The sequence below is a fragment of the Carlito syrichta genome, unplaced genomic scaffold (assembly GCF_000164805.1).
Source record: "Carlito syrichta isolate Samal-C Ts95f unplaced genomic scaffold, Tarsius_syrichta-2.0.1 Scaffold287989, whole genome shotgun sequence".
In the NCBI taxonomy this organism is placed as follows: Eukaryota; Metazoa; Chordata; class Mammalia; order Primates; family Tarsiidae; genus Carlito; species Carlito syrichta.
Window position 1 is genome coordinate 1 of NW_007232085.1, and position 25,908 is coordinate 25,908.

The 25,908-nt window shown below is 52.2% G+C and overlaps 1 protein-coding gene across 1 annotated transcript; it reads right to left on the reverse strand.

Moving 5' to 3' along the window:
- Positions 1-9: 9 nt before the first annotated feature.
- On the reverse strand, positions 10-25,307 carry CEP95 (centrosomal protein 95; the record flags this gene model as incomplete). Its single annotated transcript, XM_008053250.1, has 17 exons — positions 10-132; positions 745-891; positions 2,000-2,152; positions 2,852-2,926; positions 3,016-3,185; positions 3,718-3,850; positions 4,525-4,617; positions 5,889-6,028; positions 8,708-8,858; positions 10,435-10,564; positions 10,725-10,834; positions 12,666-12,859; positions 13,545-13,676; positions 15,465-15,580; positions 17,004-17,109; positions 20,157-20,267; positions 25,200-25,307. Coding segments are annotated over 17 exons (2,192 nt in total), but the record flags the coding sequence as incomplete, so codon positions are not given.
- Positions 25,308-25,908: the final 601 nt, after the last annotated feature.

Sequence of the window (25,908 nt, forward strand, 5' to 3'; positions counted from 1 at the left end):
CGGGCCCACCAGGGGCAGCAGCGCCGACACGCGCCTGCGGGGCTTCGCGCTGGGGGTTACCTGGGCCCGAGACGTCTCTCTGGCTTTGAGTTCCTGACGCTCCTGCGAAATGGCTTCTGCCAGCAGGGAAAACTGTTTAAGGGAAGAGAAAGCCCCTCTTCCGTTTAACGTTTTGGTTCGAGTGTCGCAGTTCCTATGCTTGACGTTCGCGAGCTGAAAACCCTTAGGGTTTTGAGTCCCGCCCGCTGCCCAGGCGGGAGTGCGGCGGCTCACTGCGGCCTCGACCTCCCGGGCTCCCGAGAGCCTTCTGCCTCAGCCTCTGGAGCAGTCGTAGCTACAGGCACGCGCCACCACACCCAGCTCATGTTGGAAGTGTTTTGTAGAGATGAGGGCCCTCAGAACGTTGCCCAGCTTGGTCTACGACTCCTGGGCTCCATCCTCCCCCCTCAGCCCCCAAAGTGCTCCCAGCACCCGCCCGCCAGGGACAGAAGTGCCGTCACGCGGCATGAGCCATCGTGTCCGGCCCAAACCTTCATTTTAACGCCAACAGGACGATATACATTCTGTCCTACGGCCAACTGTTAGCTTATTTTTCTCTGAACTAGCCTTGCAAAGAGGGTCCGTCTAGGCGGGAGGCATGCAGTTCTGAGCGAAGACGGAGAGCCACTGCCAACAGACCGAGCGGCCTTTGCCACGGGGCTCAGGGCAAGCGCACCGCGGCACCAGCAGGCCGCAGGAGCCCACCTGGTCCTTGTAGTAGTTCTCCATGGAGTCCAGCTCAGCCTGGTGCTGCCTCCTCTGTTCGTTGCGCTTGTCTTTGGCGTAATTTCTTAGGTCACGCAGCCTTTGCTTCTGAATCTGCAAACCTTCTTCAAACAGTTTCTTAAATATCTGTCGGTTATTTAATCACAAAGTTATGCTTAACCTTCACTGAGGAACAGTCATTTCGCCCAACTAGAAGTATATGCTGATGCGTGCAGCTCGCAAAGATTTTTAAAAGAATAACAGCTTTACTCGTTATTCACATGCCATAAAAGTCAGCCTTTTAAAATCCAAGTCAGTCTTTTGGGTCTACTCCGAGTTGTGCAACCATCACCACTAATCCTGGGGCATTTTTACCCCCCAAAACACCCCCCAGCACTGGCTCTCACTCCCATCCCTCTCCTCTGCCGCGACAGGCACTCATCTCCCGTCCACGGATGTGCCTGTTCTGGGCCTTTTGCGTAAATGGAATCACGTCACCAGAGGCCTTTTCTATCGGGCTGCTTTTACTCAGCCTGTTTCCAAGGTTCATCTGTATCGCAGCACCTATCAGGACTTTATTCCGCCCATCACCAAATAACCTATGACTGTAAGAACACACTGTGCATCCTCTCGTCGCCGACGAGCCGCTGGCCGTCCCCTTTTTGGCCCTTAAAAACAATGCTACTGTGAACACCTCCGTGCAGGCTTTGTGTAGACACATGTTCGAGTGAAACTGCTGGGTCATCTGGGAACCCCATGGCCTTCTGGTCACCTTGTCAGGACCTGCCAGACTTTTCCAGAGTGGCCACACACCTTACAGCCTGACCACCCTGCCCGTGGGCTCCAAGGTCTCACCCCTGCCAGCACTTTTCTTCTGGCCGTTCAGTAGGCGTGCCTGGCATCTCACGGGGGATCAGACCCGTGCCACGCCCACACGCATGTATCCAGGTAGGTGCTGCCATAAGACCACTGCTCCAAGGACCCTCCCCCGCTCCAAAAGCACTGGATGGAGAGCTGGTTCCGACTGGCGTGTGCCAAGAGCTGGGTCCTGCTGACCTCTGAGCACGGCCTGCACACAAGCCCAGAGATGCCCTGCTCTGCAAGCGCCATCTGTGCCCGTCTGGGATTCCCAAAGACTCACGACTCCGGCCTGGTTCGGGTGGGTAGGCAGACCTGAGCAACCCCTGCAGCACAGTCGCCTGCAGCATCCCCGGGCCCTCGTGGCTCCCGCTGGGCTGGACGAAGCCTCACTCACCATCTCCTCCCGGGTCCTCATCCTCAGCATCCTCGCTCGCAGTTGAACGCGGTAGTCGTCGTAATACTTCTGGGCACGCGCAACCTGCTGCCGGTTTTCTTTGACCTTGGATTGCATCAGCCTCTGTCGATGAACGCGGTCCTTGACGTCTTGCTGGGAAAGGGGGAGAGAGGTGAGGGCCGCAGGAGGCAGGTGAGCCCTCTCACCGCCTCGGCACACTTGGGCCTGGAGGGCAGCGGCCGCCCGGGTGTCAGGGCTCGCCGGCCCAGAAGCCCCCCCAGCCCCAAGGCAGCCCCAGCAAGCCCCGACGGTGCAGAGCGAGGGGGCCGGAGCCCTCCTGGAGGAGCCCGGGTGTCACCCCACTTCCACCGGGGATTGGACGCCACATGCGATGCCAGCTTCAGAGGACAGGCATGGCGAGCCTCAGACTTTTGCGCAGAGCCCCGTCAACAGCGCTTGGGCCATGACCCGAGGGCGTGAAGAGCGTAGTAAAGGGCGTGGCCCCAGGCCTCCCAGGCCTCGCCGTCCCGCGGCCCCACCCCACACGCAGCTCCCAGGGCTGCAGGCCGTGGAGAGCTGCGTCCCTCCCAGCGGGGCTCTGCCCTGCACCCTCTGGGACCGAGTGCTCCGCGAGCCCCCGCCCAACAGGCGACACGGGGCTGGGCCTGAGCACTGTGGACCCCAGGGGGAGGGGAAGACACTTTCTCCAGCCTGCTGTGCGAGGCAGGCCCCGCAGCCGCTTCGGTTCAGCGAAGACCTAGGGGCTTCCAGGGCGAGTGTCGGGCGAGGGGGGTGCTGCTGCGGGCAGGGGAGACGCGTGACTCGGCGGCCCCCAGGGCGCTCCCAGTGTACCAGCCTCCTGCTGTGCTCGTGCTCCTTCTTGACCAGGGCCGTGAGCAGGTCCTGCCGTCTCAGGGCTTCCGCCACCTGCGGGACAAGGACAAGGCGAGCCGCTCCCGACGCTGTCCGCCGGCCTCCAGGACGAGCTCCCCGCGCTCCTGGCCGGCGGGCCCTACCTCAACCTGGAGCTTCTTCTGGGACCGACTGTCTCTCCGCGCCTCTTTCTTGAGCTGCTCCAGCTGTGCTACCTGCTGCCTCCACATTCTGCTCAGCGTCGGGCCAGAAACACAGAGGAACGGAAGGTGCTCCAACAGGAGCGGCAGGAGCCCTCGCTCGCCGACTTGCACTGCAAGGTGAGGCGAGGCCTGAGCCCAGGCCACCACGTCCACCAGGTCCCCATGGCCCGGCCCTCTGGGTGACCCACAGGTGCGCGATGCTGCCTTCCTTCTTGACCGGAGTCAAGCAGCCACTTCTCGGGACCAGATACGCCCAACAGCTCTGAGGCCACCCGGGGCCCGAGGGGCCCGGCCGCCCCAGCGCCCGTGGGTGGCCGCCTTCTGTTATGGCAGAGCCTCCTCGGCCCCCGGAAGGCAACGCCAGACACGTCTCCGGGCCTGGGGCACACACCCCTTCAAACTCCACCAAGCTCAGGAACGACAAAGCCGCCGGCCTGGGCAGGTGGCCACCGCGGTGGCGTCCTCGGGTGCCAGCAGAGAGGCCTCCCTGAAACCCCTCCTCCCCACACACTCAGGGTCCCTCCGGAAGGCCGGTCTCAGCCGGGAAGAGGCCGTGGGTGTTCAGGGCCGTGTGCGGGGAGGTGGGTACCCCCACTCCTCCCAGCTGCCAGTTCCTGCCAAGCACAGCTGCGTGAGTCTCACCTGGAGTGGCTGCTCTGCCTGGCTTGGGGAAGCTGCCTCTCGGGCTCTGAGTTGTGGCTTCTCTGGAGTAAATCTTCCAGGGCTGACAGCGGCCTGGAGTTCCTTTATCGACAGTGTCCCTGTATGTTTTTTCCTTGGGAGCAGACACGGAGCAGAAAAAGGCAGCCCAATGACTCACACGTCACCTGAAATGTGGCACAGTGACTCCCAGCCCACCCCCGCTTCCGACAGGGAGGTCTGCTTGGCCTCCAGATGCCCTAGGCCACCAAGGCACCTCTTGGCCTCTGGCCTCCTGTGGCCCCTGCGGCAGCACCAAGTCTGTTTCCGTTCCAGGCCTCACAGTCCCACGCCCTCAACACGGCCATCCTTAGTAGGGCCACCCTGCTCGCTCCTGTTCTGTCCACGGGGTTTTTCCCATGCCTCCCCCGGCCTCCAACCACCCTCTGAAAGGCAACGGAAAGGTGTACAACTCGGTCCAGAGCAACCACGATTTCCTGTCTGACTCCCCTTCGACTCTGTCAGCCTAGACTATTCTGGAAGCCTGGTGAACTCTCGAGCCCTTCTCAGAAAGCTTGGAAACAGACGGAATTTTAGGCAGGCAGGAAAAGCGCTTGTTTTCTCTGATCCCACGTCTTGCCACATGTTAGCAATGCGGATGCCTATGACAAGTGAGACCCCTACACCACGAAACGCCGCCCTGCCTCTCCCTCAAGAGTCGATGGCCAAGGCTGGCGGTCCTTTCTAGCTCATCTCTGAACGTCCCCCCAGGGGCCAAGGGCATTTACGACAGTGGAGACTTTTACCCACTGGTTCCTCCTCCTCATCACGTGTCCCTGGAGGTCTGACGTTCTCCTGAACTGTCTTTCTTCTCAGTTCCCGCTCAAATGCTTCCGTGAGCACCTGGAGGGGAAAAGGCCATACAACATTCCAGCTGTTGGAAACACAACGAACAGTCGGGATAAGGTCACCTGGCATCCTGCCTGTGCTGACGGTGCTTTCAGACTCCGCATCATCCGTTGACAGAATTTTTTTTTTTGAGTTGGAGTCTCACTCCGTCACTCAGGCTGGAGTGCAGCCGCAGGCTCAATGGCCACCGCAGCCTCGACCTGTTAGGCCCAGGCGATCCGATCCTTCTGCCTCAGCATCCCACGTAGCTGGAACCACAGGCATGTGCCACCACAGCTGGCTAGTTTTTGACTTACTGTAGAGACTTCTCGCCAACTTACGAGGCTGGTCTAGAGCCCCCAAGCAATCCTCTCACCTCGGCCTCCCAAAGTGCTGGGCTAACAGGCTTGTGCCACCGTGCCCAGCCCTAGTTGACGGTATTCTAACAGAGATGCAACTGGGACATAAAACCAAGTTGTGCATAACACACCGTCTTTATTCCTTTTTTGGAGTCTGTCACCCAGACTGGAGTGCAGTGGCCACTCCCGGCCACCGCAGCCTCGACCTGCCGGGCTCCGGCGATCCTTCCGCCTCAGCCTTCCAAGTAGCTGGAACTACAGGCGTGTGTTGCCCCAGCTGATTTTTTGATTTACCGTAGAGACCAGGTCTTACCACGTTGCCCAGGCTGGTCTCGAGCCCACAGGCTCAGGTAAGCCTCTTGCCTCGGCTCCCAAAGTGCTGGGATTATAGGCTTGCGCCCCACCGTGCTCGGCCGCCTTCTTTATTCCTAAGTGAGTTTCTGTGTTTATTACTCCCAAGTGGCAGCCATGTGTTGAGTTCTAAGCTGAGTGCAACTACTGCCAAGACATCTGAACTAGTTTGTTTTCCACCGTTACAGATCCTGTTCTGAACTCGAGCTCCACTTCAGAACCCTGCTGCCCAGGCAAGTCGTCCGGGCGGTCACACTGCCTCCCTGCTGAATCCTGCTGCCTCCCCTCCCATCTTGGGAAACTTACCATCTCTGCCGGGCCAGTGGCCTGTCACAAGGCATCCACCTCCAACCCCCACGGATCTCCTCTACTTGACCTGCCGGGACACTGAGCTATTATTGTCTTAGGAGACTGGTGTCACGCTATGATCCCTACGGAGACACAGGCTATGCCACCTAGCTCTGCCATCCGCCGGGCGCAAGAACACTGACTGCACTCGAAGCCTCCGCCACAGCGCGTGCCCCGATGCGGCCTGCGGCTGTGGGGACGGCAGGACCTGCTGCCCGGCAGAAGCACCTTGGCTCGGAAGTGGCGGGTGTCTGCCTCCTTCGGCTGGCGCTGCCCTCTTCTCTCCATACGGGACGGTCTGCGTCTGTTAACTGGAGACGGAGACAGCGAGTGGGACCTGCGGGGTGGCTCTCTGCGGGCGGAAGGTCCTGCAACACACGGAGACGCCACCGTTGGTTCCCGGCAGCAGAAAGGTCACGTGGGAAACCACGCAGCTGGACGGCACAACCCAAGGAGACTGCCGCGTGAACGCGCTCCACACACGCCCACCTGTGAGCAACTTGCAAGTGCATGTTAAGCCTCACAAATAAACGGCCAAACGCACAAAGACGTGCATTTGTATCTCCAAAAGCCACTCAGGGCTGCACTGCACTCGGCCTCACATTCAACAGGCAGAGGGCCAACCGTGCACAGGCCTCACAGGACGTCACGGAGGTGCCCGGAGACAGGCCGCGAGCGGCAGGAAGGCAGCCGGGCCAGGCAGTGCAGCCGCCGCTCTGGCCGCCGGGTCCCGCGGAGGCGGATGCGACATGCACACCTCTGAGCGCCATGGGCACCGTGCACCAAGCCTGGCTCCTCCCACTTGGAGCCCAGCCCTCTGGCTCCCCCGACCAGGAGCTCACACACCGCTTCCCTCCAGCGGTGGGAGTCGGAGGCCTCACTCTGTCAGCCCAGCTGGCGTGCGGTGGCTCAACCGACCTTGCCTTAGCTCCCCAAGGAGCGGGGACTGCAGGCACGTGCTGCCACGTCTGGCCTACGTGTTCACGTCTTGTAGACATGAGGTCTCACTGTGCTGCCCCGGCTGGTCTCAAACTCCTGGGCTCAAGTAGTCCTCCACCTCGGCCTCCCCAAATGCTGGGATGACAGGTGTGAGCCACGGAACCCGGCCCAGAAAATGCTTTATGTCCCCCTGTTCACAGATGTGTGGGCCTCTGCTAGCTGTGAAGAGGGGGACTCCACAACTTTTTGGAAAAGCAATTAATTATAGCTCTAATGCTAAGGAAGTTAGTTTGATACCTTTATAAATACAATTTCCTAGAGAGTGCAGAATTCCCTGAGCTTTTATTTTTCCTTTCGTGCTTTTTGAATTCAGATCTCTCAAGTTCACTTTAAATTCTAAGAGGATATATATTTATTTATTTATTTATTTGAGTCGGAGTCTCCATCTGTCACCCAGGCTGGAGCAGTGGCACACTCATGGCCACTGCAGCCTCCATCTACTGGGCTCAGGCAATCCTTCTGCCTCAGCCTTCCAAGTAGCCGGAACTACAGGTGCGCACTACCACGCTCGGCTAATTTTTGACCTATTGTAGAGATGAGGTCTCGCCAAGTTGCCCTGGCTGGTCACAAGCCCGCAGGCTCAGGCAATCCACTTGCTTTGGCCTCCCACAGTGCTACCAAGCCTGGCCTAAGAGAATACTTTTAAAAAACCTCATCTCTACAGTAAATCAAAAAATCAGCCAGGCGTGGTAGCGCACGCCTGTAGTTCCGGCTACTCGGAAGGCTGAGGCGGAAGGATCGCCGGAGCCCAGCAGGCGAGGCTGCGGTGACTGGGAGCGGTCGCTGCACTCCAGTCTGGGCGACCGAGTGAGACTCCAACTCAAAAATAAAAATAAAAAAATAAAACCGGCCCTAATGTCTTTTAAGTGACAGATGTCTGAGATGCATTTTCTTCTTACATTTTAACAACGTGTTTCATAGTGGGACACGTGTGTATGTGTAGAGTCAGGGGAACGTGGCCGTTCCGGGGAGCTGCCTGGAGATGAGCTGAGTCATCTGAAGGTAAGAGAGATGAAGTCGTCGAGAGAGGGACACATTCTTGGCGGGGGGGGGGGAACACACCAAAAAGAGTTAAGACGTTCTGGATGAGAAAAAACTTTCCTAGAGAAACAGTGGGTGACCAAAGGTACAGCTAAGCGAAAACACAGAGTTTTCATGGATGGAAGACAGGATAATTATGGGGATTTGAACACTGGGGATCAAAGCAGAGGAAGTATCTGCAAGGGGCAGTCAGTCTGAAACTGCTGGCAGGGGTATAAATGGGAGCAGTCACTTTGGCGGCAAGATGGCTATATGGAAAAACACAGCCCTACGAACCAGCCATTCTACCAGAACTGATGGCAGTGAAACTCCTGCACACGGTACGAGCTGCTCACTGCACAATTTTTTATATTACAGAAAACTGGAAACGACCTGTATGTCCAACAACAGGGAAAATGGTTAGTGACATATACATAACATACATGCATATGTGCACGAATGCACACGCACACGCACACACACACACACTTGCCCATGTATATACATATATTCAAATGGAGCCCACCAGGAACTCAGTGACACAGTAATGAAAGTGAATGAAGTGCATCTGTGTCAACATAAATAGGCGAAACAGCGACATATATACACATTCACATACACTCATACATGTACAGACACCGGTATAGATGGAACTCAGTGATGCAGCAGTGAACACAGATCTGTAAGTTCCAACAGAAAAACACATTTCTAGGCAATGCTAACTGAAAACAGCACCTATGTCAGTGTTCTAAGAACATGAAACAATAGTATGTTCAGGTAAGTGACATATTAGCTGTTCAAACTTAAAAACAGGGACAAGAGAAGACCCCCAAGTCTAAGAGAGCGGTTTCGTCGCGGCAGGGGAGAGAGCTACTGGGCGCAGAGGGAGTTCCGTGGCTTGTTACGGGCCCAGGTAAACAGAATCGTGCACACTGCTACGTCTAGAAGTGAAGGAGAAAGCAAGTCCCCGGAACCAGGGGAGCCAACCCGTCACCCAAGGGGAACCCGCCTGGCCTCTAGGGCAGTACCTGGCTGGAGCTGCTGCAGCCCGTACTCCACGATGCCGTCACTGTGCTGAGATAGCGTCTCCTCATGCCCGCGCTCCACCTCTTCGTCTCCGGCACCCTCCTCATCGCCAGGCTCCTCTTTAACTCGGCCACCCAGGGCAATTTTTAACATCTATTGGGAACGTTTTTCAATATCTTTCATCAATTTCAACAGAATGCTAACTTGGTAGGACAGGTACAACCTTTAAAAAGCTTCCTTTGATAGTCACTGATACCATGTTTCCAGGCATTTACGCATGCTTAGTTTTAAAAGGGTGTCTACCAGTGCTGTGGGCTATTCAGTTCAAAGTCACTCAAGGCAAGCTCAGATGAATGGGGGAACGGGTGAGGGGGGCAGGGTCACGCCGTTTTGGTCAAAAACTGCTGAACACTCAGTGCACTGTGGGCAAGTGTTCTCATAAATCACCCAGCATGCAATGGGCTAACACTGAAAGAATCTCCAAAAACAATCTATTGAAGCTGGACGCAGTCTGTCACAACACCACAACGCTAACTGGTCCACAGATGCTGATGGGTTTCCAGAACACACATCTAGTAGGGGAAGCCTGAACAACAAGGGCCCCGTCCTCCAAAATATAATTTCAGGTCTTTTGGGGTCTCCCTTTGTACTTTGTATTCAATGATACCTAAAAACTGTAATATTGTATTTTGTGATAATCAGTGACCCATCTAATTTTATACCAATTATGTCTTTAGTGACAAAGGGAAATAGTATAAGATAAATGATTTAACATCATTTATGCTAGATAGTTTTCATCAGAATTCATTAAAATTTGGATAAATCTGAAGGCTGGGCTCACGCCTGTAATCCCAGCACTTTGGGAGGGGGAGGTGAGAGGATTGCCTGAGCCTGGGGGTTCAAAACAAGCTTGGGCAACTTGGTGAGACCTCGTTTCTACAATCAAAAAATTAGCCAACCATAGTGGTATGCATCTGTGATTCCAGGTACACTGGAAGGCTGAGGCAGAAGGATTGTCTGAGTCCAGCAGATTGAGGCTGCGGTGGCCCTGAGCATGCCACCCACTCCAGCCAGGGTGACAGAGTGAGACTACGACTCCAAAAAAAAAAAAACTGGATAAATCTGTACTAACTTTAGTTAGCTCATGAAAGTCTGAGAGATCACTACTCATGCCCAGCTGATCTGACCAAACATTTTCACAGTAACTAAAGCATATGCAGGTTTCTTCTTTTCAAAATTCATTTACCTATTATGGAGTACGGGTACAAGTGAGGACTGACTACCTAAGTCAGCTGCGTGCAGGTGGAGTCGGGGCCTCCAGGCAGCCCTCGCTCCCCCAGTGGCGGACCCGGGGCTTTCGTGTGGTCCCGGGCCCCCGCCTGCCTCCCACAGCCCCTTTTCCAACGCCTCACCTTCAGCTGGGAGATCGATTTCGTGCTCACAAACCTGCAGCCGTCTTAACACAGGTAAAAACAAGACTTTCACTCATAAACAGACCCTGAACAATGATAATGCTGTAAGAAAGGGATTGGCGGTAGTGGGAAAGTGCCGGGGGGGAGCCCGGAGAGCACACTTCATCAATAAGGGTACCTGATCTCAAAGCAGGTGAAGGAGGGACCAAAGGGAGGTCAAACTTTACCTGTACAATGACCATTTGTATACCTAACCCTGAATTGCACACCCCACGTCTATTACATTAAAGAAAGAAAGAAAAAAAAACAAGACTTGCCCAATCTAGTTCCAAGAGCCGCTGAGAGAGCTTCTCTGACACCAGGTGCAGCTCCTGTTCTGAGAACCTCTTTCCTGGCCTCTGTGGAAAAGGTGAACTGCAGGACAAGGCGGTGTCTCCGTGTTCATCTCTACAATGAAAGCAACCATGGGACTTGCAGGTAGCCAGGAATTATGCAGTGTCAACTGGTACATGTGCTTTCACAAAGATTCCACACCAGGCTCACAGCTCCACCTGTCACCAGTCCCTCTGCACGCAGGCCCAGAGACGTGCGCCTGCAGGAACGTTACCTTTGTCCTCTGAGAGGCTTCCTTGTCTGAGGGCCTCGAGCCTGAGCTGTGTACACTTCCTGTCTGCCATCCTTAGGCAATGTGGATATTAAAACTCTATCACCTGGTTCCTGTTAAAAGCAGAAAAGCGATTTGGAAAAGCTACAAAGGAGACACCAGAACCCTTCCAGGGTGGGGAAGGGAGGAACTGCGGCAGGAGCCAGGCGCCTTCAGTCTCCGCATCCGCTTTGACTTGCTGGTCACGATGCCCCGCTGCCACCAATGTTGATGCTGACATCAGAGGACAGGTGAGGCCTGGGAACCTGAACTTGGAGGAGTGTGGCCTGGAGTCCACACCACAGCAGGATAAGCGGGGCTGGTTGTGAGACATAGCTCCAGGCCACAGCTGCACTGGACAACAGGGTGCCCAGAATCACAAGGGCACAGCGCTGGAGTCAACGAAGGTTGTCTCAAATTGAAGCCGTTACAACAGAGAGAAAACATCCCAAAACAGGAATATAAAGCTGACATTTTTGAAGTTGTTTCTTTTTTTTTTTTTTTAAAGTTGGAGTCTCACTCTGTTGCCCAGGCTGGAGGGCAGTGGCACACTCACAGTCACTGCAGCCTTGACCTGCTGCACTCAGGCAATCCTTCCGCTCAGCCTTCCAAGTAGCTGGAACTACAGGCATGCACCACCATGCCCAGCTAATTTTTTGATTTATTGGAGAGATGAGGTCTTGCCAAGTTGCCCAGGCTGGTCTCAGGCAATCCTCTCACCTTGGCCTCCCAAAGCGCTGGGATTATAGGTGTGAGCTGCTGTGGCCAGCCTTGTTTCTTAACCTCAGAGAGAAATCTTTTAGAAAGTATTCTGTGGTGCAGAAACATTTATTTAATATTTAATTAGATCTCTGATTTCACATTTCATTGCACTATCTTTTTCTATTAAAATTAACTACTTTTTAGTAAACAGCAACTGTAATACAATCACGTTTGTAAATAACTTCCAAGTGGCCCAACGAATTATTCCAAAATGAACACTCAGTTAATTGCTAACCAGTCAAGAAAGAGAAAATCATCAGCAGCTCAGAAGCTCTCCCCCCAGCCCCCGACCTCCCAAAGGTGGTCTTCATTCCATGACCCCATTTCAATCTCTTTTCCTGTCTCCTCCCTCCTGCCGGTACGGAACACAGAATGTGAGAATGATGGGCACCTGATACAAACACTGCTCATTCCTTCTCTGTACTTTTTATGCACTGTTTGAATTTTTTTAAGTTTTTGTTGTAGAGATGAGGTCTTGCTATGTTACCCGGGCTGGTCTTAAACTCTTGGGCTCAAGCAGTCCTCCTGCCTTGGCCTCCCAAGTGGCTAGGACTATATGTGCGTGCCACCACATCCAACTTGAATTTTCCAATAATGAGAGTGCATCTATCACCGTCGGTAAAATCCATCCTGTGTACACGCCTGCCTGTTCTTTTTAGGAGACAGGAATGGGATGACTGTATAAAAAGTGTTTATTTTCAAAGAAGGAAGGAGTTGAAGCAATTAGGCCAATATATGAACAGTGATTCATGCTGGATGATGGGAATATGGACAGATATTTTCTTTTTCACACTGTGTTTTTGAAATTTAAACTCCATCAGCCTCCCCACAACACGCACACAGCAGCCCCTCCTGAGCGGTTGTGGGAATGAACCCAGAACGGTGTCTGGTATCACGTAAACACTTGGGACGTGCTGCTGCTTACCATTTCCCTTTCATGTACTCGCCTTGCCCTGTCCTCCTCAGTCACGGACACGCAGGTGCATCAACAGGCACATTTAAGCAGCGGGATGCTCGACCAGTGTGATCTGCCTGACCACTCTCCTGGCAGAGACCCCTTTTAGGACATGGGCTTCCCCGACAAAGAACACCAATGAAAACCCTGTCTGCGCCTGGCCCACAGAAGCAGGCTCTCCCACTTACCGCAGGGGGCTCGGCGTGCCCTTCAGCAGAGCCCACAGTGGGGGGGCCATGGCCGGACCACAAGTGCTCCCTCCCCACGGGACAGGGCGCTCGAAGCCCCGCAGGCTGGTAGGGCGGGTGCAAAGGGACGGCTGCCCGGACTGGCTCCCCCAGCTTTCTGGCGCGCGGCACTGCACTCACAGAGGGCGTCTCCCCTAGCAAGGCAAGGCAGAGTGGACATTCAGATGCAGCCCAAGGGAAGAAAACACTCGTACGACTACAGACCCATGTTCACGTGACACTAACCCTGATGAAAACAAGGCACAGAAAACAGTCAAGCCAGGGATCAAATTAACTCGGGATGTGCTTTTGATGTGATCATCATTAAGATGTTCCCTGAAAGTTATTTAAAAACAGTAAAACTTGGAAGCAACCTCAACAGCCTGAAGAATACTATGCAAATAATGGCTCAGGCACGACAGCAAGCTGGCTGGCCACCGGTGACCACACGTGACACCATCATGGGGAGGACCCAGCAACAACAGGAGGAGCGGGAATCTGTCTCCAGTTGCTGCCTTGTGTCATTCACTAACAATCGGAAAACCACCCACCGATGTGCTGGTGTCTCTGAGACGCTTACTGTCCTTAAAAACAAAAAACAGAGTCTCTGTTGGACAGAACCTAGATAAAATAGTGGATGTAAGAACGTGTAGCCAAAGACCGTCTCCAGCAGAAATCAGAGCTCGCAATGGCAAACACTTACATGTGAGATCACGTAAAACCAGCAAGACTCTCACACAGAGCAGCAATGGTAGAGGGGCTGGGGGCAGGATACGTTACCCCAAGAATTATCACCCCAACCTGGCTGGGGTCTAAAAACCCATACCCCTCACAGCTCACAGTCATCAATGAGGTACGTCCTGTTCTTGGACAGAAAGCGGGATGGGGGTGGGCACAGCTCATCTTCCCGTGACTTGGAAACTGGCGAGGCTGAGGATCTGCCTGACTGCACTTCACTAGGAATCTGGGCACCTGGGAAAGACACCACGGAAGGCTTAGGCTTAAGCCAGCGGGCAGCATGCTGGACAGTACACGCAAGCCAGGAGTTCTGCACTCAGAGTGACAACCTTAGGAACTACAGAATATGGAAAGAACTGTGCTGGTCCAACTGCTCAAAATAACAATTCTCTTCAATAACCATCGGAGGCTAAGGTGCCATTCTGTAGCCCAGAACCATTTCCATAACTCAGAAGCCAAGTTTTACACAATATTTCATTATTTTGCTTTAGAAAACACAGGAGCCAGAGTTGCAGAAAAGCCGGCGGCTGTGTGGGCGTGTCTCTGGGATGGAGACACAGGGTGAGAGGTCCTGGCTGGCACCACAGCAAGAGACCGAGAGCTCCCCGAGATACTGGGGAGTGCATGTGGCGGTGACCTGGCACCTTACATCTGGACCTCAGGAAGCTGCCCCATGCACATGTATCACCTAAACCCAACACCCGGGCAGGTCCCTCCCACACTCTGCCTAGCGATTCTCAACACAAGTGTTCTACTTATCGTGTAAAAAGCAAACAATTACTTTTCAGTCACACCTGCCTCACAAGGCACCTGTGTCTCAGAAGCCATGTCCACGAGCGCCGCCCCTTCCCCAGTGCCCCACGGACTCCTCCTTGAGGAAGCACTCCTGCATCACCCCCCCTCAACTCGACCCTGCGCTTTTGGGCTTAGTCCATCAGTAAACACAGACCTCTGGTCTCCTGCCTGGCCTTTGAGACAGGCTCTCTGGCCACACATCCGGGGAACATAGTGTGGCTGCTGTGGACTCTGAGTATGGATGCTAAGAGGGACTCGAGAGGGGTTGGTCCAGTTTTCTAATTTCACACAGGAAGAAACAGGGGCTTAGAAAAGTTAAAGGCCCTGCCCAAAGCCACACGGCCGGGAGCAGAATGTGCCTGGGACAAAGGCCCCTGCCTCCCGACCTGCTGTACGGGCGTCCACACTGCGTTCCCATCCTTCCATCTGAGAAATACCCAGCATGACCTGGTGTTTGGAAAAGTTTGGGGATACTAAGGCAAATAATTTCACTGTCATTTTACTTATCAGCTGCCTCCCCAGGTGAAGTGTGTAAGCTGAACCTAGAGGCAGGGACATGTGTGATGTTGGCCAGCGTCCCAGTGCCTGGCACAGAGGAGGTGCTGAAGGAGTATGACGTGGCTACTGTCCCTGGAACTCAGTCTGTGCAACAGACTAAGTTGCCATGAGCTACGTGAACAGTGTGACAGAAAGAGAAGGCCACGCTGTGGGGCCACGCTCAGAGCCGAAGCCGGGGGAGGCTGGGCACTAGAGCTGGGCGGTCAGGAGCAGGAGGAGGCTGAGCATGGGCAGGGCAGAGGAGGACCAGTAGGAGGGCAGGTGGGGCCGAGGGAGTCCGTCCCGGCTCAAGCAGCGGGTGGCAGCGACGGGTAAAGCATGCCAGCCGGCCCAGGGATCTGCAGTCCTGGCATCCTCTGACTGTGGGGGTGCATTGTGAGCCGCACCCAGGCTTCTCCTCCCAGGCCTGCAGGTGCCACAGGGTCCATGACAGCCTGGCCCGCTTCTCAGCCAGGGCTCATCTGCCAAGTGCCCGTGACTCTCACATGGCTGTGATTCCAGTTAGCTGCTCACGGTGAGTGGCTATTGGGGTTCTGGAGTTTCCACTCCAACGTCCACTCAGGGCTCTCTGTTCCTCTCAATTTTGAACACTCCCAAGTATGAGCTATTTATATTTTCCTGGCAGCATGCTGAGTCACAGTAGCCGACGTGTGCAGTGTAACTACTCACCATGACTCCTCAGAGAAAAGGTGTGCGCCGTGTCTCCCAGTCTGATTATTTCACCGGCAGATTCTGCATCGTCTCCCTCCCAGGAGGGACCCAAGGCCTCAGATGGCAAGGAGCACCTGCAAGAGTCCCCCGTCTACTCAGGGCCCAGCCTGACTACGGAGGACCCTTCCCTGAGGACCCAGAGAGCTGCTGGCACGGGCAGCGACAGAGTCTCCCGCCTGCTTCTCCGTCCCGTCTCGCCTGCTCCGTGAATGGTGAAGCCAGCTGTGTGCAGAGTGCCAAGAACTGAGCACACAGGAGAAAACAGATGCCAGTGACGCCAGGGTGAGAGGGAAGCAGAGCCTGGGTAGGGAACTGCTCTGGCGTTCAACATCCTTGAATTGTTTCACTTTTGCACTTACTGTTTTTTAAATCTTACAATGAAAATAAGTTCCTCTCATGCTGGTCTCTGAGCCACATTCTCAGAGTACAGTACAAGGCACTGCCTGTGCTTTTCCAGCCATGACAAACGCCATAAACAACAGAGAATCAGACACTAAAGAGGAAGCCACAGCATCCTGCTCAACCCTAGCGAGCAAGAAGTGCATCCAAGCCTGTGGTGGCAGCACAGACTGCACAGCCAGCCCACTAGTTGAGGGCCCCAGCCCCGGGGCTGCAGGGGCCGAGCACCTGCAGGCGGCTGGCGGACACACAGCCACGGCCTTTTGGGAACAATGTGGCAACATCTGTGAATCGCCTTCAGACCTTCACACACACTATTGGACTCTGAATCTAGCTTAGGGATGCGGAGAGGAAAAAAAGGGTATCTTTTTTTATATTATTAAAAAAAAAACCTCCACATTGGAGGAGCAGCCTCGTAAGCTTGGATATACCCATATGAATGACATGACACACAGGGCTAAAAGTTACCATGAAGAGCTGACGATCTGGGAAGAGCTGATGCTAAGTTTTAAAATCCAGGAGACAAAACTACACGGACAATATGACTAAGCCAAAAAAAGAAAAAAGGACTAAAAAATAAAGTGTTAGTTCTTAACGGCAGATGTCACTTTTTCCAGTTTTTAAAAACTTTCCCTTTACCTGGCGATTCTCTTGCAAGGAAGCTGAACGACTGCAATGACCAAGGAAGAACATGGAAATGAGGCCAGGCGCGGGGGCTCAGCCTGTAATCCCAGGACTGTGGGAGGCCGAGGTGAGAGGACTGCCTGAGCCCGCAGGTTCGAGACCCACCTGGGCAACTTGGCGAGACCTCATCTCTACAATAACCCCAAAATTAGCCAGGCAAGGTAGTGCGCGTCCATAGTTCTGGCCACCTGGAAGGCTGAAGCAGAAGGACCGCCTGAGCCCAGCAGGTCGACACCAGGGTGGTCTTGAGTGCGCCACTGCCCTCCAGCCTGGCGGCGGAATGACAACATGCACAGCAGGCTTCCTGCTCAGACACTCCTGGGTATCGTTCTGATATAGCACATGTGATTTTAATTCTTAGCAGTAGAAAAAGCACAACTTGTGCTGATGAAATTCACAGACACTGAAGGCTACCTCCCACAAGGAACGCCTTTCCAGGATGAGTCAGGCTCTCCGGCGCTCTCTGGCTCTTCCACAGGCTCTCCTCGGTCGGAGTCTCTAAAATACTCTCCAGTCTCACCTGTTCAGAACAGACGAAAACAACAATTCCAGAAACCCCGAGTGAATACTCCTCTTTCTACCAAGAGGCAGGGAGAGGGGAGGACTGCGAGGCACCCCAGCCCGTCCTGGGAAAATGGGCTCCTGGGAGAGTGAAACAAGAATGAACCCAACTGTCGTCTGCAATGAGCGTGTCTGATTCGAGGAGCAAAGAAACAAGAACGTTCCTTAAAAACAAAGTCTCAGTTGTGGGTGCGGCACCTTATCTCCAAACTAGGCAGCAGTTCATTCTTCACCCTCTGTGCCTCTTCAACTGCAAGGGATGTCTGAGGCAGTCCGCCAAGATCACAGGAAAACACAACTGTGTCAACCAACTGCAGCTCTAAGACAACAAGCCTACCTTGGGCTGGGAGTCAGACTGCAGCACAGCTTGGATGAAGTGTTTCTTGAGACTGTCAACCTGTTTTCACCCCAACATCTCCAAGAACACACACCTTCACCAGCAGTGAGTTCACTCACAGGCAGCGACTTCAAAACACTGAGGGTAAAACTTCCTAGGATCCAGAGTCTCCCCTCTGGAAACGCCCATACTAGTTTCCGGGGATTCACCATTCAAACGTCCTCCTTTGTTTTTTTCTTCTTCTGCATTCACCAAGCAATACTTTGATAACATCAGTTAACACTTATCATGCATTGACTGTGCGCCGGCTGTGTGCTCAACTGTTGACACTCACTTAACCTTCAGCCACACGTGAGAGACTCTCGGGTGAAAAGACAGGCTAAGAGAGCATCAGGCCCCCACTAGAGAGAGCCCAGCACGGCGCCATGCTGCTCCGGAACCCTAAGCTTCACTCCTTCACTGGAGGAGTGTCCCAGCTCAAGGACAGGAGAGGCCAGCCCACAGTGGGCATGACGGGTGCCTGGAAAGCATGCCCCAGTGCTGTTAGCTGCCATGTGGAGAGTCTGACCAGCCAGGGGCCAGACCACCCAAGTCTACTTGGGACCTGCAAAGGTCAAGACCCAGCCCACAGGAATCACTCATCCTGTCATTCAGGGAGGCCTATCTGAGCACCCCCCGCCCCTGGCCGAGCTCACTTCGCCCTGTCCAGGAACGCCTCTTAGCAGATGGCTCCTGCTAGCCTCTCAGAGAGCCTCTGGCCCTGCTCCTCGATCCGAGGCCACTGCCCTGCCACCCGCCAGGCACCGGCCTCCCTCCCTGCCCTGCAAGCAGACACGGAGCAGCACAGCCCCTACCACCCTTCCAACGTCTCACATCTCTCTCCGTTTCTTTCCCAGAGGGAGTTTTCCGCCTCTCAACTCTGCTGCTGCTAAAAAAGTAATCAAAAAACATCAAAACTAAAAATACACAAAGATCCAAATGCCCCCTGAGAAACTGAGTCAGGTGAGTCTCAAGGCCCCTCTCATGTTTTTACTGTGCATCTTTACTGCTGTCTGTAAAGCACGGGTTGCCGAGAGCAATAAACATGACGTGTAGCTTGACTCCTCCCAGGACACCCACCTACGAAACAACTTGAAAAAAACAGAAGCAGAGATTTCCAGTGTGACACCTGCTTCAATTTTCTCATCCAGCATTTAAATCTTTTCAACAGTAATGATTAAATGTTGAAGATAAGCCGGGCTCGGTGGCTCAGCCTGTAATCCCAGCACTTTGGGAGGCTGAGGTGAGTGGATGGCCTGAGCCCGCGGGTTCGAGACCCGCCTGGGCAGCGAGACCTCATCTCTACAATAAATCAAAAAAATCAGCCGGGCGTGGTAGCACATGCCTGTAATTCCGGCTATTCGGAAGGCTGAGGTGGAAGGATCGCCGGAGCCCAGCAGGTCGAGGCTGCGGTGGCCGGGAGCGGCCACTGCCCTCCAGTCTAGGTGACAGAGTGAGACTCCAACTCAAAATAAATAAATAAATAAATAAATAAAGGTTGAAGATATCTCAAACCGAAGACTTTAAGACTAACTTCAGATGTTATAATCAGCACAGTCTCACATCAATAGCATGAGAATTATGAAGGGAGAGCCCACCCCAACCTTTTGTCTTGGGTTGTACTAGGACTTGTGTTAACTGCTAATGCTGCTCAAAACTTTTTTGGACTACTCTGCAACAAAAATAATCACGTATTATCCCATCCATGATCCACAGCATTATTTACGCAATCTCAGATAATTAAGACACACAGGCCCTTCTTTTCCCCCCACGATACCATTGGTATTACTTCCTTAGAATAAACTCCTAGAAATGAGATTGATCAAGCCAAAGATGACACCTAGTTCTTAGGCACTGCTGATTGGGTTGAAATAACCATAACACTTTTGGGTAATGATATGGCAATACTGATCTTTGCAATTACCATTAAAAAATACAAATCAAAACTTCACACAAATAAGTCATTCCAATTTGGGGAGATGGTTACTCAAAGCGTAAAATAAAAAACAAGAAATATTCAGGCTGTCACAACATCTAAGTGTAGCTCGAAGACAGAAATTCGCCGACTCTTCAATGGCAGCTCAGACACACAAAATTTTGGCAAGAAGTTTTACGTAGCTGTAGGACAAAAAACAATTTAGCCAGAAATTTACCTTTCTATTGCAGGTTAGTTTTGAGGTAATTTATTCTTACTTAGTTTTTTTTGAGTCAGGGTCTCACTCTGTCGCCCAGGCGGGAGGCAGTGACACGATCTCAGCTCACTGCAATCTCAACTTCCTGGGCTCAGGCGATCCTTCCACCTCAGCCTCCTGAGTAGGTGGGAGTACAGGTACGTGCTACCACACCCAGCTAATTTTTTTGTCTTTTGTGGAGACGAGGTCTTCTTATGTTGCCCAGGCTGGTAGTTTTAAAGTAATTTATAAGCAAGATCCAAGTAAACAACATGATTACAGCTAAGACAGAGTTTCCAGCCACTTGGAACAGTGTGAACTGGAAATACATGCTTAAAGCTACCAGGGAGACTGCATCAGTGACTGTGCTTCCTCTGCAGAAAAACAGGCAGAAAGATGAAAGGCAAGAGGGAGAGCAAGAGGCAGCAAACCAGACCACATCTCCAGTCTGCAACTTACTTTTCTCGCGAGCTGTTTCACTGCCGTGTTCCGTGAGATACTCCAGCAACCCATCAAATATTTCCAGGAGATTCTTAATAGACTCTTGATCTCCTTTCACTATATTTTCTCCTGAACACAGAATACAGATCCGTAAAAAAATGTTAATAGGAAACCCAAAAGCCTCAGAATCTTGACATGAATATAACACCGCGAAACGCAGCTCAAGAATACAGAAGAAAAGATAGTATAGATGTTAAAGATACCCATTTCCTGCTGCCTGGTTATATCTGAAGAAGTAAAGGCGAAGCTTTGAATATGGTGTTTAATAAGCTCACTTGCATGTTTCTTCCTGTTTTCAGGAAGCAAAAATAATTGGAAAAACAACCTCCCCAAAGGTTTATACCAAGACATGAAGCAGCGAAGCAGAATGTTACCAGGCTGGTGAGAGAACGGTCACAGAGAACTACAAGCGCACTTGAGACCTGCTTCCAGATCAGCATCACAGCAGCACAACACCAAAGCCAAACACAAAACACGTGCCGGGAGATGTGCACCAGGAATTCCTAGGGTTGTTTGCTAGCACTTGGTGTAGATTATGCCATTTTTCTGATTGAAATTCTGTTTACGTCTCCCTTTCTCAGATCTCACCCCGTCCTCAACCTCTCCAGTCTCATCTCTCACCACATCCACTTTATTTTTTTTTTTTTGAGTCTGGGTCTCACCCTATCACTCAGGCTGAAGTGCGGTGGCATGATCATCGCTCACTGCAGCCTCAACATCTGTGCTCAGGTGATCCTCCTGCCTCAGCCTCCCAAGTAGCTGGGACTACATTTGTGCATCACAACACCCAGCTAATTTTTTTAAATGGAGACCAGGTCTTGCTATGCTGCCCAGGCTGGTCCTAAACTCCTGGTCTCAAGCAATCCTCCCACCTTGGCCTCCCAAAATGCTGGGATTGCAAGCGTGAACCACTGCACCCAGCCAATACAACTTTATACTATTAATTTATACTTGTAAGTTAAACTTTAAACAATCCCTAACACAGCACCTGGCCCATAAGAGATTTTTTTAACCCTTTGCACTCAGAGGGGACATTGCAAATCTAGCAAACCACTTGGATGTCCCCTCTCAGGGGATATAAGGCAATTATGGGTGATTACACAGGACAAACTTGCGAAAATGTGTTTTCTTGAAGTTTTCCATTCAAATTGCCAGAGAAAGCAAACAGAGATGGAGTATATACTGAGATACATGTTAAAAACATATCAGCTGGCATTAGGTAGAAAAAGAATGTGTGAAGTAACTTCACAGTGGTGCCCAGACAGGACAAGAAATCACATTTTATCACTGTGGGAGGGAGAAAACAAGTCAGCATCATCTGCTTGAATAGAAAAACACCAGGTAGAAGACATGCAACAAATTCTTATTGCACAACGTGTATCAATGAGCTGCAATGCATGTCAGTGACTGTTTCACACATTACCACGTCAGAAAAATTTAAGATTTTACAATTTTGAATACTGTTATTAATAAATTCCTCAATGTCCAGAATTCCATTATAAGCCAAACATCACTACAACAAAGCAACTGGTTCCAAAGCGACGTATGCTATTTAATATGAAGCAATCCATTTTCTACCATTCCGTAATCAAGTTGCAGTCAAGTTGCTGGCAGGTGGTGATCTGCGAGAAGTCTCTGGGCGCAAAGGGTTAACTCAAAAGTTGAAAGGCCGAGCAGAAACGCGATGGCAAAAGCATGGAGACTTGACTTGTTTAACGTCCCCTAAAGCGGTCTCCAAATCAGTATCGGGCAGCAACTGAATTGAACTCTCAGGACACTGTCCTTTGGGAGACAAGGTCTAGCATTTAAACCGGCATAGGAGAAGCAGAGCTGAAATCTGATGTTTGGGTGATTTCAGCCATTTGTAACTTTAGGCATGATGCAAACGAGCCTCAACCAGAAACCCGATGTTTCATACTCATATTAGTAAAGACAGACAACATCTGACAGTTGCTTCTGTTTAAACACTAACTAGAGGCCGGGCGTGGTGGCTCATGCCTCTGGGAGGCCGAGGCAAGAGAGCTACCTGAGCTCAAGGGTTTGGAACCAATGTGAGCAACATGGCAAGACCTCGTCTCTATAATAGATCAAAAAATCAGCTGGGCATGGCAGCACGCGCCTATAGTTCCAGCTACCTGGAAGGTTTGCCTGAGCCCAGCAGGTTGAGGCTGTGGTGGCCACTGCATTCCAACCTGGGTGACAGAGTGAGACTCCAGCTCTAAATACATAAATCAATAAATAAATCACTTACAAGAAACCTTTTTTTCAGGCCCTGGTTTTTCTGGCTTAAAAATATGTAAGTCTATCCTGAAGGCATGCTCAGTCTTCTTCAGCTTCCAGGATGATGAGGAGACTGACAGCTTAGCAACAAACCCGCAAGCTGGGGACGCGGGACTTCCTGGAGAAGCATGGGAAGTGAAGAGCTGCCATGCAGCCTCCAGAGGAAGGCAGGCAGTTCTGCAGGTCTTCACAGCATGGGGCTAATTGGTCAGGGCACTCCTGTGTTAAGAAGTTCTACAAGGCCAGGTGTGGTGGCTCACGCCTATAATCCCAGCACTTTGGAAGGCCAAGGTGAGAGGACTGCCTGAGACCATGGGTTCAAGACCAGCCTGGACAACTTGGCTGGGCAGCCCCATCTCTACAGCAAATCAAAAAATTAGCTGGGCCTGGCGGCATGTGCCCGTAGTTTCAACTACTTGGAAGGCTGAGACAGAAGGATCACCTGAGCCCAGCAGGTCAAGGCTGCAGTGGCCAGGAGCGTGCCACTGCCTTCCAGTCTGGGTGACAGAGTGAGACTCCAACTCAAAAAATAAAAAAAAAAAATAAAATAAAATCTTGCTATAGTGCACCTGAAACAAGCATAAACACTAGAAATTACCTTACACTGGTGATAAAGTAATTCCCAGTTGCAAAAAAACAGGGAAGCTCTGGGAACACCCCTGAAAAGGAATCACTTCCAGGGTGACTCCCACGTGTGCTCAGAGAACTGCACTCAACCCCACTGTCGCTCTACTATGCAGCTGAGAATGTAATCTGGGCTGACCCTAAGAAACATGTATCTTGTGGCTACTGTCAAGGAGTACACGAATAGCGTGAGCGTTCTAGAGTTTTAAGTCTCCAACATTTTCTCTGTTCGTTAGCGTGAAATAGTTTCCTGGGATAATTTTCATTTTTCGCTATCTATATGTTACACAAGCACTTTCAAATGAACCCGGTATGGCTGATTTTAAGATATAGTATACTTTATTTTAAAAATTTAGTTATAGCCGGGCTTGGTGGCTCAGTCTGTAATCCCAGCACTTTGGGAGGCCAAGGTGAGTAGATTGCCTGAGCCCACGAGTTCGAGACCCACCCAGGCAACTGGATGAGAGTTCGTCTCTACAACAATTAGCCGGGCGCAATAGCGTGCACCTGTAGCTCCGGCTACTTGGAAGGCTGAGGCGAGAGGATCGCCTAAGCCTAGCAGGTTAAGGCTGCAGTGGCCGGGAGTGTGCTACTGCACTCTAGTCTGGGCAACAGAGTGAGATTCCAATCAAAAAAAAAAAAATTTTTAGTTACATAAAATAATTTTGGAGGGCAAACCCCTTAGGTCTTCTCCCACCGTGGGAGCTTTTCCTGGCCTCTCAATAAATCCTACTTTCTCACTCTCCCACTGTCTGTAAAAAAAAAAAAAAAAAAAAAAAAAAAAAAAAAAAAATTTTGCATAATACAGTTCAAAATTGGTACTGTTTCATACTCATATTAATGTTTCATACTCTGTATATAATGAACGTCCTCATCCCCTCATCCTGGGCCCTGAAACTCTTGTTAGAGGTTACCAGTATTACAAGCTTCTTATTTAGGTCAGGGTCTCACTGTGTTCCCAGGCTGGAGTGCAGGTGTACGATGCTGGCTCACCGCAGCCTTGACCTTCTGGGCTCTAGTGATCCTCCCACCTCGACTTCCTGAATAGTTGGGATTACAGGCATGTACCACCACATGCGGCCAGTTTTTTTTATCTTTTGAAGAGATGAGGTCTCACTATGTTGCCCAGACTGGCCTCAAACTACTTGGCTCAAGCAATCCTCTCGCCTCCGCCTCCCAAAGTGCTGGGATTACAGGTGTGAGCCACTGCGCTCAGCCAAGTATTACAAGCTTCTATTCTATGCTTCTAGACAGACCCCAGCTTGAAACCGACTACGTGTATGTTCTCCCCCTCTGTTTTTACAGTTACACACTCAGCACAGGGTCGCTTAGGCGGCATCCCGTTTCTCCCAAGGATGTGTTCCCTGAGCGTGGAGCACTGCAAGAGCAGCAGCCTCCCCACCCTTCACAGCGGCAGGAGGCCCTGCACAAGGCTCCTGCAGTTGCCCTGACCAGACCCTGCTAACAGACAGTTAAATGTCTCTAATTTGTAGCTGTTACAGACAAGCAGCCGGCTCAGTGGCTCACGCCTGTCATCCCAGCACTTTGGGAGGCGGAGGCGAGAGGACTGCCTGAGCCCACAGGTTTGAGACCAGCCTGGACAACAGGGCAAAACCTTGTCTTTACAATTTAAAAAAAAAAAAAATTAGTTGAGTGTGGTGGCGCACACCTGTAGTTCCGGCTACTTGGAAAGTTGAGGTGGAAGAATTGCCTGAACCCAGCAGGTCGAGACTGCAGTGTGTGAGCCACTGCACTCCAGCCTGGGTGACAGAGAGAGGCTCCAACTCAAAAAACAAAACAAAAAAAACCAAGCAGCATCAGTATCTCTAAAGTAACAAAACGACAACAAACACACACCTCAGGTGATCCCAAACGCTTCCATTTCAGACCCAGATCCATCAACAAGACAACGCTCGCCCTCCAGAAAAAGTGCTCAGGACGGCCCCCCCCCAGCCCTTCACCAGAGCCCTCAAGGTCTTCACTCAGGTTCACAGCTTGACGCCTCCCATAAGCTTGCTCAGCTGGTACAGCCAACGCCGCCTATGGCTCCACCAATTACTACCACACATGTCACTAGATAGTGACTCCCACACTCACCTGTGATGTGAGACAGGCTGACCTGCAGGTAGTCCAAGGCCAGCGAATCGATGACGGCCTGGATGTTGTGAGCGTCATCCTCTGGACTCCTGGGGACGGCTATGAGGTCTACGGGTGGGGGAAGAGATCACGTAATCTTGCATGCATCAAAGTCCAAGTTTTCATCTATTTGCCACGGAACAGACTTCAATTGCTACAAAAGAAACCTCTGTCCACACAACATAGGCTCCAAGGCACAGCTAGCCAATCCTGAGTTCTACACAGGATTCTTGCCGTTGCACTATTTGTTGACTTAGAGCACTGTTCAAGACGAACACAGACCGCTCGAATATTCACTCAGCAAGCCCTACGTGAATGGGCTCCACGGGAAGCACCCCGTGAAGGAAGGAAACGTGGTCCCCCAGGCTCCAACCCACCCTGCCCGCGGGCTGCTCTCAGGGAAAACCACCCCGCCAGAGTCAGGGCGCGTCACGTGACCTCCGAGAGCCTCCGGGAGCCACCGGCCCCGCAGGGAAGCAGAGAACACAGCTTCCAGGGACCAGTGCGGTCCCGGCGAGGAGGATCCGGGCCGGGGCCTCCCTCCGTACTGACCAAGAGGAGCCCCGGGCCGGCCGGGGCAGCCCCGAGAACCGGGCCCGAGCCACCGCGGGCCCCAGCAAGGCGTGGCACGGAGAACGGAGGCGGGAGAGGCGACGCTGGCCGTGAAGAC